Source organism: Engystomops pustulosus, chromosome 2 (assembly GCF_040894005.1).
Source record: "Engystomops pustulosus chromosome 2, aEngPut4.maternal, whole genome shotgun sequence".
Taxonomy (NCBI): domain Eukaryota; kingdom Metazoa; phylum Chordata; class Amphibia; order Anura; family Leptodactylidae; genus Engystomops; species Engystomops pustulosus.
In genome coordinates this window covers 96,789,739-96,808,757 of record NC_092412.1, presented here as the reverse complement: position 1 = coordinate 96,808,757, position 19,019 = coordinate 96,789,739, and the positions used below count along the sequence as shown (strand labels likewise).

General features: G+C 39.6%; 1 protein-coding gene across 10 annotated transcripts in view; it reads right to left on the bottom strand.

Annotated features, from left to right (window-relative positions):
* The window catches only part of MCF2L (MCF.2 cell line derived transforming sequence like), a 166,007-nt gene that overhangs the window by 50,677 nt on the left and 96,311 nt on the right, over positions 1–19,019 (bottom strand). For all 10 annotated transcript variants that reach the window (XM_072135599.1, XM_072135593.1, XM_072135596.1 and 7 more), the window contains 2 exons: positions 14,631–14,714; positions 1,995–2,109 (listed from right to left, as the gene is read on the bottom strand). In XM_072135599.1, coding sequence (XP_071991700.1) covers positions 1,995–2,109; positions 14,631–14,714 — 199 coding nt within the window. The remainder of the gene's footprint in view (positions 1–1,994; positions 2,110–14,630; positions 14,715–19,019) is intronic.

The window sequence follows — 19,019 nt, the reverse complement described above, 5'->3', positions numbered from 1 at the left end:
GCCCCTGTGCCATGCGGGGTCCATAGCAACTGCTATGGCTGCTAGGGCTGTTGTTACGCCCCTGGTCAACAGTAATAGCAGAAGGTGCATGCAACAGTCAACAGTTGGAGGCGGTTTCTCCTCATTGTTGATGTGGTAGGGAGATTTTTTTCTGATGTGGAACAAGTTACTATGTTTTTGTTTATTAGGTTGCTCACATTTTAAAGGACATATACCATCTGAATGCAACTCACCTCCCTGTCCTGTCGCTGGGTGCACTGATCTTCTTTCTGTATAACTTAAAATTGCTGCATTAAGTAGAAATATAACTTGCAAAATATGCAAAGAAGCACCTCTGGGCTTCACTGCTATAAAATTTATGTGTGGATTGGCTCCACCTACATAGTGTATTCTCTCTGCAAATTTGGCGCTGTCAGGTGCCGTCTCTCTTTGCAGAGAAAGGCGGTGATGTACACTACGTAGCCAAAGTCTGCTCACCCCTTCTCTCTCCTGTACTCAGCTAGATGCTGGCAGCTGGAAGGATCAGGTTGGGGGGGAATCCTGTTGCATTACTCTGTTATGCTTCCTGTTAGTGTCACTGTCACTTCTTCCCCCTCCCTTTTCTCACTGCCGACTACACAGTAGTGATGGGAATTCCGGCTCTTCTTAGTGAGCTGGCTCATTAGGCTCCGCTCATAAAGAATAGCCAGTTCTTCTGGCCCCGGAACAGCTCCCTATAAAATATAGTGAGCCATCACTACTACACAGTAAACTGCAAGAACAGTGAAGGAGAGGGAGGGGAGACACAGCAGCACACAATACAACTGGAGCATGTTGTAAGTGCAGCCAGAAGCTCCGAGTTGGTGGGCAGGGGTTACGCTCCATACACTACAGAGTAGTGATGGAAATCCCTCCTCTTCCTAGTGAGCTGGCTCATTAGGCTCAACTCGCTTAGAAGTGCTAGCTCTTCTGGCTCCTGAACGGCTCCCTAATAAATATATATATAAAATAGGGAGACGTCACTACAGCAGGAGTATCGTGTGTGTGTGTGTGTGAAACACAGCTCCAGCAACGCTCCAGACATCACAGACCTTACAGGTAGCCAGCAGGGGTACTCAGGAAACCAGTACAGTATCAGAGAACTGATTTCAGGGACTGGGAGGCGCTGGTGCTAGAAGCTGCCCAGGGGCAAAGTGCTTTGGCTGCCTTCTGCCCCAACTCAGGGCTCTGCCATCTGCCGCCTGAGGCGGAATTTTAATCCTGCGGCCCTGCGTATGACATAAACCTATACTGCAGATATAAATCTTTCTATCTAATATGTAGGAACCGTTTTACAAGATCTGACCCAACTGATGCCACCTAACCAGTGCAGTTCTGGATTTATGTTGGTTTCTTTATAACAGGGTTTCTTAACATAAAAAGCTTTTATGGATTTGGTCCCAGACTGAATCTGGAAGTATCACTGATTTCTGTATCCTGCCATCTGTAAGGTCTTCATACATACGTATGGAGGTTTTACAACAGAATATCTTTGCTGGCTCAACAACAGCAGTGATAGTGCCAGTGATGGGAAGACAAAGCTTAGCTTCCCTTGGGTTTGTTATACATCTTCTTAAAATGACCACAACTTGCAAGCCATATCCACATGGGCAATCACAGTCTTCTGTAGTCAGTAAAAAAGCCACTGTAGAAGGATCTTAGCCCCCAGAAGATATAGAAGGGTGGAAGCGTGGTCCTAAATCTAAGCGTTCGGCCCTTTACTATTGAGCATAGAACTGGGATAAAGGTGAAGGTGTAGAGTTACACATCTGTGATGACAAGCTGCTGTGCTGTATTTGTTCTGGTTTGGCTCTTTATCAACTGTACACAATCCATTTGTTTTAGGATGTTCAGCTGTACCACACCTTAGTAAATCGCCTGCGTCTAAAACATCCAAATACTGACTGCAAGAAAAGCTGCAGAATGTATATCCACCAATTCCATCATCCCAGAAAATATCCCACATTTTTTCATACCTGGGAACACTGGTTAAATATGTCAGGACATTCTGGAACTCAGTCTCTGGGATCTCACTGAAGGCTGGGTATTCCGGAAATGTGATGACAGGACAGCCATTTTCACCCCTTCCACCTGCAATAACAATGCATACTGTACTTAATGTGGGTATCCTGTAGACATATTGGGGGGATTTATCAGAAGTGTCTGAGAGCAAAACTATTCTAGTTGCTCATGCCAATAAATCAGAGCTCAGTTTTCATTCTCCCACAGCAGTTGAAATGAAAAGCTGGCTTCCATGAACACTAGTTTTTCTCTCGGACACATCAGTTCAGTATCATAAAGATAGCATGAATAAAAAAGGCGATATAAATAGCATCTAATTCATCCAAGAGGACTCTATTTTTAGAAGGATAATTACATTGTTTGTTATGTCCTCCCTCTTGGTCCTGCTTAAACATGTTTTACTATATGAGTAATGAATAATGAGATTATCAGACATGTACGGTATTTTAATATAAACATTACTTGATACTAAAACACTGGAGAATATATAAAAAAAATCCTTGCGCTACTGTTAGTAGTAAACAGCAGAGGGCACTTCAGGACTTGGAGCTATGTGGCTGATATTGCAGTAACATGGATCTTTACTGTTCAGCCAAGAACATGCAGAGACCAAGAAATTGCTAAAAGCAAGAAAATATACAGTGCATCAAAAATCTGCATTCTGACACCGTACTCCATAAAGACAGGTCACACCCTAACGTTTAATGATGCTATTCTAAGCAATTAGCACTCCTGTTTCTGGCTTTGGAAACTGCAAGTACAAGTCCAGCATATAAAGCACTGATGGGAAGGGCAATTGGCAGCAATTACATTATTGCCACAGGTTGTGTCTAGCGATTACCCTCTGCTCGTGTCATACTAAGGGTGGTGTCACACGTGGCGGTTTGAACCCGTTTTAAGTCCAATTTTAAGCATGTGTTTTCAGTCCGTTTTGACCGGTTTCGTCAGTTTTCCCCAATTATCTCAATGTCCCAATTAAAACGTGCAAAAAAGGTCAAAAACAGATGCGTTTTCTAACGGACTGAAAAGGCATGCTTAAAAACTGACTAAAAACGGGTTCAAAACGTCACATGTGACACCACCCTAACAGGAGTACAAGCAGCTGAGATCTATGGTGCAGCTAGTTCATTACACGATAGGGCTCATAACTGCTCATGTATCTGTAGGGAAAAAAAAAACCTGGTCAATATAGACATATCTTCTAACACATAGTTCTGTATGGTAAAAAAAATCTAAAAATGTATTTTTATTAATAAACTGAAGAGGTACCTTATATCATAGTTCAGCTCAAAAGATTAGTAGTTGGACCATCACCAATTGGATTGTAATACCCTATCCCAACCCAAATAACTGCAGTATCTGATGTCAAATTAAATAGTCATTTGATTTAAAAGCTTGGGTTCATGAACTCAATACATTAGTCCTTGATCCAACACATTGCTTTAAAGAGGTCCTGTCATCCATATAAAAGGTACTAGGTACCTTAGTGCTACAACATTCTCAGCAGTGTTACGCTGCTAGTGTCATCGGAAACTTTTTACAGCGCGGGCCAGCATTTTCTATTGTACAGCGCTGCAGAGGTTTTTGATAATGCTGGCAGTGTAACACTGCTGGGTCTGTTGTAGCACGAGAAGCTGCTTATTTTTTAAGCAGTTCCTAGTGTCTGTTATATGGGTGACAGGTCCTCTTTAAGATTAAGGCTACCTGACAACAGTTGTCATAATTGCATCAGTCTGGCATCCGTTTTTTCACTAATCCTCTTGCACTATAGTCTATGAGTGATGCGTGCATAACATATCTGATTAGGACATGCTCTACTGTTTAATAGAATGTGCAAATTCATTAAAAAATGGACAGTTGCGATAGTTCATATTTTGCACTTGTTGCAGATATGTGCCTTCCGGTCCATATGCAGCTGCCATTAGATTAACGACGCAATCCTTTTTTGTTTTTTGCGTTTTCAGTTTTCACTCCTTCAAAAATCTGTAACTTTTTTATTTTTCCATGTACAGAGCTGTGTGACGGCTTCTTTTCTGCGTAACAAATTACACTTCAAAATGTTGGTATTTAATATTCCATGCCATGTACTGGGAACAGGGAAAACAATTCTGAACACAGTGAAAAAACGCATTTGTGCTGTATTCTTGTGGGCTTGGATTTTACGGATTTCACTGTACGCCCCAAATGACATGTCTACTTTATTCTTTGGGTCAGTATGATTACAGGGATAACACATTTATATAGGTTTTATAATGTTTTCATACATTTAAAAAAATTAAAACCATCTGTACAAAATTTTTTGGGGGGATTTTGCCATCTTCTGGCGCTAATAATAACTTTTTTATACTTTGGTGTACGGAGCTGTGGGTGGTTTCGTTTTTTGCAGATTTTGATGACATTTACAATGTTATTATTTTAGGACTGTGCGACCTTTTGATCACTTTTTATAGAATTTCAAATTTTTTTTAAATAGCAAAAAAGACTCTGGGAGCGATTTTCCATTACGGAGTAAAACGCAGTGAAAAACCATTATCATATTTTGATAGATTGGGCATTTTTGGACTCCTGATCTATCCTAAAATGTTTATGATTTTTACTGTTTATTTATACTTATATCAGTTCTAGGGAAAGAGTGGTGATTTGAGTTTTTAGGGTTTTTTTATTATAATTTTTTATTTTTTTTTAACTATTTTTTAGACTCCCTAGGGTACTTTAACCCTAGGTTGTCTGATCGGTCCTATCAAATACTGCCATACTACAGTAGGGCAGTATATGTGGATTTTACTCCTCATAGCACATTGTAATGCATGGGTTAACCCGAAGTAGCCTTGGGTCTTCGTGAGACACGAGGCTACCATGGCGACGGATCGCTGCTCCCCGATGATATCACGGGGAGCGACGATCCTCGGAAAGAGCAGCTTTGCCGGCGGCGATCAGAGAGAAAACACCCACGATCGTTGCTGGCACCAATCGCGGGTGTTACCAGTAAGCCTTTGCTTCAATATGCAGCAAGGACTTACCAGCTATGGAGAGGGCTCAGCCCGTGAGCCCTCTCCATGCACCGGGACCCAGCATATGACGTAATACTACGTCACATGTCGGTAAGGGGTTAAGGACGCAGCCATTTTGTAGCTTAAGACTTAGCCCCATTTTTTGGATTCTGACTTGCGTCTATTTAAATGGTTTTAACTTTTGAACACTGTTACTTATCAAAGCGATTCTAAGATAGTTTTTTCCCCACATGTTGTACTTCATTTTAGTGGTAAATGTTGGACGATAAGTTTTGCGTTTATTTACAAAAAAAAGAAAAAATTATGAATTTTTTGAAAAATGTGCCATTCTTGAAATCCAAAATCACCGTGTTTTCAGGCAGATAGATTTACCACCTAAATAAATTGCTGAATAACATTTCCCATATGTCTACTTTACATTTTCATCATTTTTGAAATGTCTGAATAATTCATTTTGATGTCACGCGGCTTACAAATCGAATATCGTTTTTCTGTATTTTCAGAATTGACCATTTTCGGGATAAATACAGTTCTGAATGAAATTTTACATATTTAACATCAAAAACCCCCTATATAATCAACCCATTTTCATATCTGCACCCCTCAAACTACCAGAAACAGCTTTTAGAAAGATTGTTAACCCCTTGAGATCTTCATAGTAATTGACTCAAAATGGAGATGAAATTTAGAATGGTCAAATTGTGCTGGTAATACATTCATTTAGCCCTAAAATTTACACATTTACAAAAGATAAAAAGAAAAAACCCACCATACAATTTGTTCTGCAATTTCTCCCAAGTACAGAGACCCCCAACATGTGGCCGTTACTTCTTTTATGGGAGCACGGCGAGGCGCAGAAGGGAAGAAGCTTTTTCGTTATTGGGTCCATGTGACAGCATTTTTTTTGAGGGATGAGATGAGACAGGAGTAGAAAAGCATCAATTCTGCACTGGATTTTTGACTTTTTTTTCGTGTTCACCGTTCAGCCTAATAATCATGTTATCTTTATTTTATGGGTCCATACGATTACGGGGATACCAGACTTGAATATATTTTCTTACGTTTAACTATTTGCCAAAAAAAAAAAAAACCCTAATGTGGGGGAAAATCTATCATTTTTGCATTGGCGTCTTCCAAGTGGCATAACATTTTTACTTTTTTGGCTACTGAGTTGGTTGATGGCTTGTTTTTTGCAGGACATGTACTTTGCACCAGTATCATTCGGGAGTACATATGTTTTTTTTATCAGTTTTTATTGCATTTTTTGTAAGATTGAATAAGTAAAATCATAATTTTTGGCAGGTTTTCAACAGGTTTTTTTTTAACGGCGTTCATCGTGCGGGTTCAATAATGATTTACTTTTATTCTATGGGTTATTACAAACGCGGTGATACTATATATATGTGGGGTTCATGTTATGATTTAGACTTGTCATGTAGTCCTATATTCAGTCTCATTTGATGATGATGCAGCAAAATTTAGAAGAACCTTATTATTGGCAGCAGAAAATAAAACAACAAAATACCTACTATTAAGATAAAAACCATGTATGGCAGTGATGGCAAACCTTTTAGAAGCCGAGTGCCCAAACTACAACAAAGACACCGCTTATTTATCACAAAGTGCCAACACAGAAATTTAATTTGTGATTTATACTCCCTTCTCAGTCACAGTTTTCATTGATACCAGCACTCTGAGGACGCCAATAAAGCAGAAAATAGTCCCAGGTACAGCTGTCACTTTAAAATACCTTTGTGCACAGCAAGTCCTGGGCTGTCTGGGACTGCAGGAAGATGCCTGGTGATCTCTGGTGATGGCCTGAGTGCCCACAGAAAGGGCTCTGAGTGCCACCTCTGGCACCAGTGCCATAGGTTAGCCATCACTGATGTATGGCATGTAAGCATCCAGCTTTAAACTGTTCATGTGATCATGAGAACCTGTGTATTTGACAAGGCGCAGAATAAGGAAGCCAATTGACTGTAACTTGGGTAAACACTTAGATCTGTCACCTGTCTGGAAAATACAGCAGGAGAAGGACAACGCTGACAGACCTATACACACAGTGACACATATCCTGCTTCAGTTTGTTAACTTTAGAGAGGTGTTCAGGAACTTCAGTAAAATTGAAATACTTTTATGGTAAAATTTAACCACAAACAGATGTAAAAGCCTTACAGCAGATTTCTTAGATAAAAGGGGGGTGGTTGCCTTGATATATGGGGGGGAAGGTGCCTTGATATAAATATATCTCAATTTTTTCTATGCTGTGAAGTCAGTCATAACAGGGAAAGAAAGAGTACCTTTGTTGATTGTATGTACAGTAGCTTTACTAGGACAATCTCCATGACTTTACAGCCTAGAAAAAGATCTTTTCCCTAAAAACTATATATCAATCTGCTCAGACCCACCTGCTCTACAATATGCTGAAGATCAAGCAGAATCTTCATAGTGATGGCTTTCATTTAAATGAGCCAAGCAATGGGCGACAAAGATTGAGACCCTCCGTCTTGCTTTCAGTTTTTGGTTTGACAGAGGACCAGTGATTGGACTCATAATATGATACTCTGCTTGTTAAGATCATGCACCTTGCTTGCGTTTGTATTTCCCGAAAATGGGGAGATGAAGGAATGGCAAAATTTAGTGAGAAGTGTGAGAAGATTTGAAAGGATCAGGAAGGTAGGAAACAAGAGTTTCCAGAAGTGGATTAAAACCTGGAGCCTATGGCAACAAACAGAGTAAGAATGGGCTGGACTAAGTGGGTTTCTTGTTTTTTTTTTTTTGTCTGAGTCACATTTTGGTTTTTGGTTTTGCTCCCAGTGGCGGGATGAGGGAGGGGGGGGAGGGGTAAATGGTTAACAAATATATATTCACTTGAGGGTGCGGACACACGTCGCGTTTAACGCATGCGTTTAAAAACGCATTGGAATGGCTGAAGAGTGATTTGCCTAATTAAACAGCTCTTAACACTTGTATTTACAAAACGCATGCGTTAACCGCGATGTTAACGCATGTGTTAACAATGCGTTAACGGTTGCGTTTTGTAAACACAGGTGTTAGCAGCTGTTTAATTAGGCAAATCACTCTCCAGCTATGGCAATGCGTTTTTAAACGCATTCGTTAAACACGACGTGTGACCGCACCCTCAGATAGGAAATTTAAAGGTTCTATAATTCTGCAATAAGAACTGTTGGTTATATATGTTGAATTCAATTGTATGGGAAGATCCTGAGACATTGAAAATGTGATTATGAAACAAACGGATTAATAATATGTCTGTAAAGGCATTACTGTCTGAAGTGAAATTTGATGGTTTTGAAAATATGTTTTATCGAAGAAATGTTCTAATGAAAATTTGATGAAATTCAATAAAGAGACTTTGTTATTAAAAAAAAAAAAAAAAAAAGCAATGGGCGACATAAGGAATAGAAAATGGAAAATAGAAAAAGATCATTTAGGATTAGCAAATGTGTCCCAGTGCTTGTTCTAAACCCCTTGTTTTTGTGTTTCCATTTTTCGCTCCCCACCTTTTAAAATCTTTTCCTTTTTTTATTTTTCCATACAAAGAACCGTGTGTGGGCTTGTTTTCTGCCTAACAAATTTTACTTCAAAGTGACGCTATTTAAAATGCCTTGTAGTGGGAAACACGAAAAAAAATTCCAAATGCAGTGAAATTGGTGAAAAAATGCAATTGCTTCATTTTCTTGTGGGCTTGGTTTTTACATCTTTCACTGTGCACCCCAAAATGACACATCTCGTTTATTCTTTGTTTTGGTATGATCACAATACCACATTTATATAAGTTTAGTGTATCTAGTATTTTTTTTTTATTTTAAATTGAAAAAAAAAAATTAAAACCTTCATCTTCTATCGCTAATAACTATTTCGTACAGTGTACGGAGCTTTGTGTGGTGTAATTTTTTTGCAGAATGAGCTGACATATATTTCTTTTCCCCCATTTTGGGGAGTGTACAACCTTTTGCTCACCTTTTATGAAATTTTTTTACATGCTGTAAAATTGCAAAAAGTGACAGTTCAGATATTTTGGTGCTATTTTCTGTTACGGGGTTCAACACTGGGAATAACCGTAATTATATTTTGATAAATTTGCTATTTAGGGACGCGGTTGTTCTGAGGAAAGGGGGCGATTTAACATTTTTTAAATCGTTTTTCAGAACCCCAAGCATCGGACATTTTTGGATGAGGCAATACTTAATGTGTTTATTATTTTTTTTATATCAGTTTGCGGGAAAGGGGGATGATTTTCTGAAATTTAATTTAATTTTTTTAACTATTTTTCAGACCCCCTAAAGTACTTTAACTCTAGGTTGTCTGACTGATCTTATACTGCTATACTAAAGAAAGGCGCATTGTAATAGATTTACTTAATATGTACAGACTCGGGCCTTACAAAGACCCAGGGCTGTCATGCGGACAGATAGTTGCTCCCCGATGACGTTGTGTGTAGCGTTGATCTCAGCCAAGATGGCGGCGCATAAAAGGCTGGATAAATACCAAGCATGGATAAACCCGGGGAACTTACCATAAGTAAGTGGTAATCTTCTTATATTTTTCCATGGCCTCCTTCCTTCTAAGATCAACTTTTAAAATGATGCTAATTAGTGTGAAGGCTACTTGGGTGGTTCCCAGAGCCCCTCCATGCTGTAGCCACAGCACTTCCCCTCCCGCTACCTAAAATAATCTCACTACGAATAGCACGTAGTGGGGAGGGGGAAGTGCTTTGAACAGCATAACAGCATGTGAATCTGCAGCACAGAGGGTCTCTGGGAACTGATTTTAAAAGCAAGGAGGCCAAGGATAACAAATATAGGAAGATTACCACAGTCATGGTGCCTGGATCCATAAGTAAGTGTCCCTGGTTTGTCATGATGGATTTTTATGGTACATTTCCTTTAGGTTAAGAAAACAGATGGGACTTCAATAAAGTAGTTGGCGCCTTTGTCCTCTATAATTTTAAATGTGCAATCTTAAACACAGACTTTCATAACACACAGTAGTAAGCCATAAAACTGCATCCACACCTCAGTTTATAAAAGCCAATCCCTTCTATGTCTACAGATGGTCTACACTCTGGTCTCTGCTAGGAATTTTACAGCTGAATAGAAACTAATGTCAGCCACATTACTTTGTGAACAGAGCCTCTTGATCCTCTGCTATCAGACACTTTTGTTCTTTCTAAACATTTTTGTATAGTAACTCAAAGTAATAAAAGTCTTCCATAGTTACATTCCATGTATACAGTTACAGTGTTCAGACCAGGAAAAGTTAGAAATGGAATGGGTTTAGTTTGTCTCTTAACTTGACACTGTGTGGTGCCTAAGGCCTTAAAAATGAGATCTTAAGAAAATATTAGTGAACAAGTTATAACAAATACCCAAAATATGTCCACTGTATAAAGGGTATGTATGCGTAAAGTGGAAGCTAGAGGGCTATGACAGAGCAGCTATAGCAATATTTACTTATAGGCAGTTTGACATTCAAACTATCATGGGTCTGAATGTACAGTGGGTACGGAAAGTATTCAGATCCCTATAAATTTTTCAATCTGTTTTATTGGTAGGATCAAAAAAGTTCTTTTTGATTCACTTACCAACCAGAGGTAGATGCGATAAATACTTTTCTCACCTCTGCTGGCTTACCAAAGTTGACAATAGATAAACAGTCCCTTTACTGTGAATGGGGTAACTAGGGCCATACACTCTATGCCATCACAGAAAACCCCAGGCCCCCACAGCTTTATTGCAGAATATTATAAGACCTTTTCCACCCTCCTTCCCACTCACTTCATAAACTTCATTAATTCAGCAGTGGCAGAGGGAACACTCCCGACTGAAAACCAACAAACTTTAATCGTAATGATACCCAAGCCTGGGAAACCCCCTGAGATTCCGCAAAACTTCAGGCCTATTTCGCTGATGAATGCGGATACCACATTATATGCAGCCGTATTAGGAGCCAGACTTATGCCATACATTACTCAACTGATAAGCGACGACCAGACTGGCCTCATAAAGGCCTCAGGTAATACTCAGAGGGTGGTAGTATCCTGAGCTGGCTGCACTCTAAGAAAAACTCTGTGGTCCTGCTTGCTTTGGATGCCAAGAAGGCGCTTGAACGCATTAATTGGTTTTACGCCTTCTCGGCACTCAGGTGAATGGGCATAGAAGGCTTTATACTTAAATCCATCCAGGCCCTTTATTCCTCCCCCTCAGCCATGGTTTTCGCTAATGGTACTCTATCCGACCAATTTAGGATAACAAATGGGACAAGGCAGGGGTGCCCCCTCTCCCCTTTAATTTTTATCTTATCCATTTAACTCCTTGCCAGACTGCTTAGGCTGATCCCAGACATTCAGGGGGTACAGATTCGGGACCGCTCCCACCTCATCTCACTTTACGCGGATGATATACTCCTTACAATGCTGGACCCTGACAAATCATTGAAAACAGTAATGGACACAATTACAGAATTCGCTGAAATACTTGCTGAATTATCTAAAAAATGTACGACACTACAAAAAGGGAGAACTGTCTTGTCTGGGATGTATCGCAGTCTTTAAAATGCTTTTACTACCCAAATTCATGTGCCTGTTCAGGACCCTCCCCATACCCATATCAAGCTCTTTCTTTAATAAAGCACAATCTGTTATTTCCCGTTACATTTGGGCTGGTAAAAAACCATGGCTGACCAGGCATATATTGGTTTAACATAAAAGCATGGGAGGCTTGGAGGTGCCCGATCTAAAAGCTTACTATTTAGCTAGCACCGATCGCGGGTGTTAGCGGTAAGCCTTTGCTGCAATATGCAGCAAAGGCTTACTGGCTATGGAGAGGGTTCAGCCTGTGAGCCCTCTCCATGCACCCGGCATGTGACATAGTACATGTTGGCAAGGGGTTACACAAGAAGAACTGAAATATCACACGGTCATAAGTATTCAGACCCTTTGCGGTAACATTGAACTCACATGCTGTCCATTTCTTTCTGATCCTCCTTGAGATGGTTCTACTCCTTCATGGGGTTGTTTTTAATTAATCTGATTGGTCTTAAATTGGGAAAGGCACACACCTGTGTCTCATCTTACAGTGCATGTCAAAGCACATTAGAATCACGAGGTCTAAGAAACTCAGAGACAGAATTACAGCCAAACTATACAATTGTGGAAGAGGAGCCTTGGCGAGAGAGGTAAAAAAAGATCACCCCAAGATCACTGTGGGTGAACCCCAGAGATGAAGTAGGGAGATGGGAGGAAATTCCACAAAGTCAACTATCACTGCAGCCCTTCACCACTCAGGGCTTTATGGTTGAGTCTGCTGATAGAAACTTCTCCTCAGTGCAAGACATATGAAAGCCACATACAGTTTGTAAAAAACACTTGGAGATTTCCCAGACTATTAGAAATAAGATTCTATGTTGTGATACAACAAAGATTGTACTTTTTGTTGTTAATTTGAAGAGGTATGTGAGGAGAAAACCAGGCACTGCTCATCACCTGGTGGAGGCATTATCATGCTATGGGGTTGTTTTTGAGCTGCAGGAACAGGATGTAATTAAAGGAAAGATGAATACGGGCAAGTACGAATATATCTTGGATGAAAACCTCTTCCAGAGTGCTTTGGACCTTAGACTGAGCAGAAGGATTACCATCTAACAAGACAATAACACTAAGCACACAGTTAAAATAACAAAATGGTGGCTTCATAACTCAAATTCAAATCTTTAGAGAGACTTGAAAATGGCTTCCACAAATATTCACCATCCAACCTGAGGGAACTGGAGAGGATCTGCAAGGAAGAATGGCAGAGGATCCATAAATCCAGGTGTGAAGAACTTGTTACAGCATTCTCAAGAATACTCATTACCTGAATTCTCTGAATACTTATTATCATGTGATATTTCAAGTTTTTTTTATTAATCCAGTACCCATCTGAAAATTCCAGTAATCCGGCAGAGTAAATAGTTTAATAAAATCCAAAAATTTCAGTATTCAAACAACTTGGCTGTGTTGGAAATGCAGCATAATGTAGGACTTCGCTATATTTCTTTAGCATGGTCATATTCAATGGAAATAAGTGTGTATTCCTCAAAGTTTGTTACTGAGGATGAAATTATTAAATTAAATATTTTATAAAACAATAATAAATTAAATGCTTGACCCTATGTGTAGTAGGTGAAATACATATTGAATGCATCTCCAATTTTAGAAGTAGATATATTTAAAAAATGTGTTAAGTGGGCAAGTTCGAGGACCAGAGCTGCTGGGAGGGGAAAGGGCCCCACATGGCCAAATCTCAGTCCCTACCAGCGCCTGGCTGCTTGTGCTGCTCCTTGCATTGCAGGACGCCAACCTGCGTCTCTGGACTGAAGATGCTTTTGTCCATGGGAGTGAGGTGGGCTGCACATAATGAATTCATGGGGGGCTGAATATATTATAATCTATAAAGGAGCTGTATATAATATAACCATGAAGGAACTGTACATAATAGAACCTTGAGGGAGCTGTATATAATATGACCATGTGGAAGCTGTATATAATAAAACCATGCCCCCATGGTTGTACGTTATATAGCCTAGAGTATGAGAGGGCTGTATATAATATAACCATTTGGGGCTGTATATAAACTTAACATTAACGGTCTGTATATAATGAATCCGTGGGGAGCTATATTTGATATTACCATGAGGGGCTGTATATAAATTAACCATGAGGGGAATGTATATAAATTAACCATGAGGGGGCTGTTTGGGGTGATAAACTGGGGAATACTTTAAAGAACAAGGAGCGGTTTTAGTTTTTGTATTTTTAATGCTGCCACATCAGTTCACTGCAACAGGGTTCACTGCTGCTGAAGGGCTTGAAACGGCGCAGTGGTTTTAACCATCATGGGACGTTTCTTGTGTGGCACCTTGGTAGTGAGACACCTTTATATAGACCATTAGTTGAACCTGCAGATATTTTTCTCTAAGTGACAGAATTGCTTTCTAATTACTGATAGATTCAGCTGGTGTCATGACTTCTATTTCTTCATATGTTCAATACTATTTTTCTGTCATTTCTCACTATTACATATTTAGCGCAGAATTTTTTGTTGCTGGTGTGGACTTGATACGTTGCTACCAACATCGAGTTTTAAGTCAATGGTGACATGTTCAGAACACATTGTCCAGAAAAAGAAAACTACAGGCAGTCCCCGGGTTACATACAAGATAGGGACTGTATGTTTGTTCTTAAGTTGAGTTTGTATGTAAGTCGGAACTGTATATTTTATCATTGTAATCCCAGCCAGGACTTTTTTGGTCTCTGTGACAATTGGATTTTAAAAATGTTGGGTTGTCATAAGAATCAGGGTTAACACTAAAGCTTCATTACAGACACATGTGATAACTGTTACAGCTGATCATTGTAGCCTAGGACTAAAGTACAATAAATTACCAATATCCAGAGGTCTGTTTGTAACTAGGGGTCGTATGCAAGTCGAGTGTTCTTAAGTAGGGGACCGCCTGTAACTGCATACATAAGACCTGCCATAACATTGACTGCTATAGTGTGGTTTATGCTCTCACCTGAAAGGTATGCAAACTGCTTCTTCAGCTGATCCTCAATATCAGCTGCACACATCGGGAAGGTGTCCTGATGCATGATGTCATCTGGAAAACAGAAAGAACATGTAGCAATTAAATCAGTGAAAAAAGGAATCCAATTATTTATGCCTTTTTATTTTCTTTTTACAAAAGCAGGAAAAAAAATCTCACTTCGAACTGCTTCTATAAAAAACAGACATGCCAGTAAAGCATTTTACTGTAGCCATAATTTATATTCAACTCAATATTATATGACAGCACACCCTGCAGCCCTATAGTTAATACCTGTACATAATGTACCAAAATAATATATATGACCATCTCATTTGCTATATTTAAAGGAAATCTACCATCAAAATCCAGCATGATAAACCAGGGACACTTACTCATAGATCCAAGCACTGCGACTATGGTAATATTTTTACATTTGTTATCCTTGAACTCCTTCCTTCTAGAATCAACTAGTAAAATTATTCTAGGAGGGCTACCCCCTCCATGTTTAGCTACATAGCCTGTTAGTGTGAAGCAGTACTTCCCCCCTTCCACTGTGTGCTGACCATTCGCTGCAGCTGAGATGCAAGTGTAGGGGGGAGGGGGTAGACTGAACATGCTGCTGCACAGTTAACAGTTTGTAAAGCCAGAGCACAGATGGTCTAGGGCAGTGATGGCTAACCTATGGCACTGGTGCCAGAGGTGGCACTCAGAGCCCTTTCTGTGGGCACTCAGGCCATCACCAGAGATGAGTCCAGTTATCTTCCTGCGGTCCCAGACAGCACAGGACTTGCTGTGCACTGAGCTATTTTAAAGTGACAGCTCGACCTGGGACTATTTTCTGCTTTATTGGTGTCCTCAGGTGCTGGTATCAATGAAAACTGTGACAGAGAAGGGAGTATAAATCACTAATTAAATTTGTGTTGGCACTTTGCGATAAATAAGCGGTGTCTTTGTTGTAGTTGGGGCACTCGGTCTCTAAAAGGTTTGCCATCACTGGTCTAGGGTAACCCTTCAGGCTCAGTAGCAGGATTATAAAAGTTGATGTTAAAAGGACCTCACAAAAATTATTGCCGTTTCTACCATGGAAGAAAAAGGTGCAAAAAAGGCACAAATTGCACCAAATAAAACAGAAACATAAAAGTGAAGTGACAGATTTAAAAAAGTAAAATAAGCATTAAGATAAATTAGGCAAAAACCCCCACAAAAACAGACCAGAAACCAAAGACAGACTAAGATATATGACCCCCAGGAACTGTTTGCATCATATTCCTGTATGAAGCTAGGACTCTTGTCAACTACACTATTCAAGTTCAATAGGATCTGATCAGCACATGGGTCTATTTCCATGTTCACATGAACTCATCCATAAGATCCCCTAGTAGTTCTTCCAATGAAATTGGTGAAATATTATGAAGTTAAACAACATAACTGAACTTTTAGCATTTACCTCTCAACTACAAGCAGCCTGGTGGTGTTGTTTCTGATCGTTGCGGGATCAGAAGTTATCATGTCCTATTCGTAAGCATGCAACTTCTATAGCCAAACAGTGGCCTCAGTAGTAATTTGTACAGAAACTCCATGTAGCCAGTCGGTAACTAGTAGAGGTGCAACATGAAGCTGTTGGGCTCCAATTCTAAATCTACCAGGTCCAGGTCCAACAACCATAATGTATAATCCTCTGATAAGGGGATGAGATATTCTATAGATCCTCTGAAGCACATTTGCCCAAACTACCTTTTTTTTTTTATTTTGTTAAAGAATGGACAACCCCTTGGCTAAACCTAAACATTTGGGGAGTCCCCATGTGAGTGAATTCCAGCAGCCCTGCATTTTACAGTCTGGACACTCCCAATGCTAAAGGCAAAGTCTGACAACATATCAGCACCTATTCACAGCTTCCCGTGTTCTGTAAATGTTACAATCTGCACATTATTGCTTCAGCTCTGCGCAAATATACAGCACCTTCTTATATGTCACAAAACAACTTTTCAATTGAGTTGAAATGGTAACTTCTCAGACAAATGCAAATGTTATTACTACATTTCAGTTTAGTTAAACTGGACAGAATAAAAACGTGAAGAATTTGGTTTGCATGGTGCTCACATTATATGTTATGTAAGATGTGCCAGTGGCCATCACATCTATCTTTAGACAAACCCTGCAGGAAATTACAGTGAATGGCTGACCATAAATGTGGGACTGCTAGATAAACATCTAATGAAAATAATCAGTCTCATGAGTAATGAAAATACCATATGATAAGAATTGACATGATTCTTGATATTACGATAAAACGTGCATTCTCATAATTATTGATATTATAAATCACAAGGTCAGAAGAGATTTTGCCTAAAAGGTTTTAATATATGCATAATAAATCCATAGAACAGGTCCCCAATATTCCCTATTCCCTATGTTAAGCTGCAGTGACTTGGTCCAGCCAATATTCAGGGACTGGAGAAGTTCACTGCCTGATCTATTTTCTGTTTCTGATTTGATCACGGAAAAAAAAACTTTACTTTAAACCAAGGCAAAAAAAAAATGGCATGGAACAAATACAAAAATATGCGAAATGTAGTGGTTACTATGCAACACACAGTGCCTTAGTTTACTGAAATTCAGAAGAACATGCTGCTCACAAATATACAGTGACAGCTGTCCCCTGTTATTACTCAGGCTTTTTTTGACTGCAAAGGTAACATTATACTCATTTTTAGCAAATCAGTTGTTAGTTGCCATCTTACAGTTGTTTAGTGTTTCTAGCGTAGGAAAAACCTTATGCTGATGGTAGGGAAACAACTGAGAATTGTGGCTTATTTCAAAGTATCTACAATTCGCTACAATTATAAAGCAGCCTTGTGCTCTGTATAAGGAGTAACCAAATGCATTGTTTATTAAAACGTTTTCATACAAGGTATTAAAAAAGGTCCCCACAGCTCTGTAATTCCATACAATTCCATCGACAGAATGAAGAGGAATTTGAGGTACAGAAAAAACAAACTGAAGGATAAATACGAATACTTATTATCCCTTCTGTTTAGGTGCTTGCAGCATGAACATCTATGTTTCCTTTAAGTAGCAGATCAGTAAATGGCCAAGGGTCGGACACCCACGAGTTAAAGGGAACCTGTCACCGCACTTTTACTAATACAGCTAGTTACAGGTCCCTATAGAGCCCTATTAACTAACCGACACCCTTCTTGTAGCTGAAAATTGTTTCCTTCACATCCCCATCAATCCACTTATATTACCTGGCATCAGAGGGGGCGTGTCCTGCTCAGCCAGCTTCTCTTATCTATACCTCCCCATGTCCCGTGCCCTTTCTTAGGATGTCGTGACCAGGGTAATGTCATCTAAGGTCCTTTTACTGATCACTCAAGGTCCTCTGCCAAGGGGCAGAGAACCTAGTTAAATTAAGGGCTTTGACAGGGTAAGAAGAATAGAGGGGGTTTGTGTGTGTATGTGTATAATATTGCCCAGTGTGTTCGTTGTTTGTATAGCAAAGCTGTGTTTGTTTCTGTGTATAGCAGTGCCCAGTGTGTTCCTTATGTGTGTGTATAGCAGAGATTTGTGTGTGTTTCTGTGTATATCAGTGCCAGTGTGTTCTTTGTATGTGTAGCACAGTGCTGTGTGTGCGTTTCCATGTAGAACTCAGCAGAGCCCAGTGTATGTAGCAGTGCCCACTGTGTATAGCAGTACACAGTGTGTTCCTGTGTGTGTAGCAGTGTTTCTATTTGAATTTCTAGCTGTTAGTTTGAGTGTATAGCTGAGCTGTGTGAAAGAATAGTTGTAGCAGAGCTGAGTGTGTAAATGTATGGATGTAGCAGTGCTGTGTGTGCTGTGCAACCAACAAGGATATTTTATGTGGTGTAAAATATATTCTTTTTTGGAAGCCTGAATTTGGGGTTTGTCCTATAGTAAGGAGTGTCTTATAATAAACACACCAATGTATGGAGTGCAGGTAAGCATTTCATAGCTGCACTCAATATGAGCTAAGTTACAAAGAATTGTTCTATACAGTATATACTCTTAAACATGTGCCCTGTATTTGGTAGCCTGGTACTTATTTGTGGCCTGAGGATTTTTATGTTGTATTCTGCACTGTGTGACTAGCAGTTCTCTAGTCTGACAAGCACTGGTGATGTACATCAACACTTTATATACAGATACAATCTACACACAAAACAACTGCTGGAAACTATTGAAAAGCTTACTGACAGACCTGAACGGCTCGGCTGATTTACTAGACTAGAAAGAAGTAGTGATGCTTTTTTGAGCTTAAAGTGAGTTTGGTGCTTCCCAGAAAGGAAAACAATGCAATCATAGGGGCCTTCAGTAGGGACAGAAACTTGTCTCCGCTCACAAAACTCTTTTTTC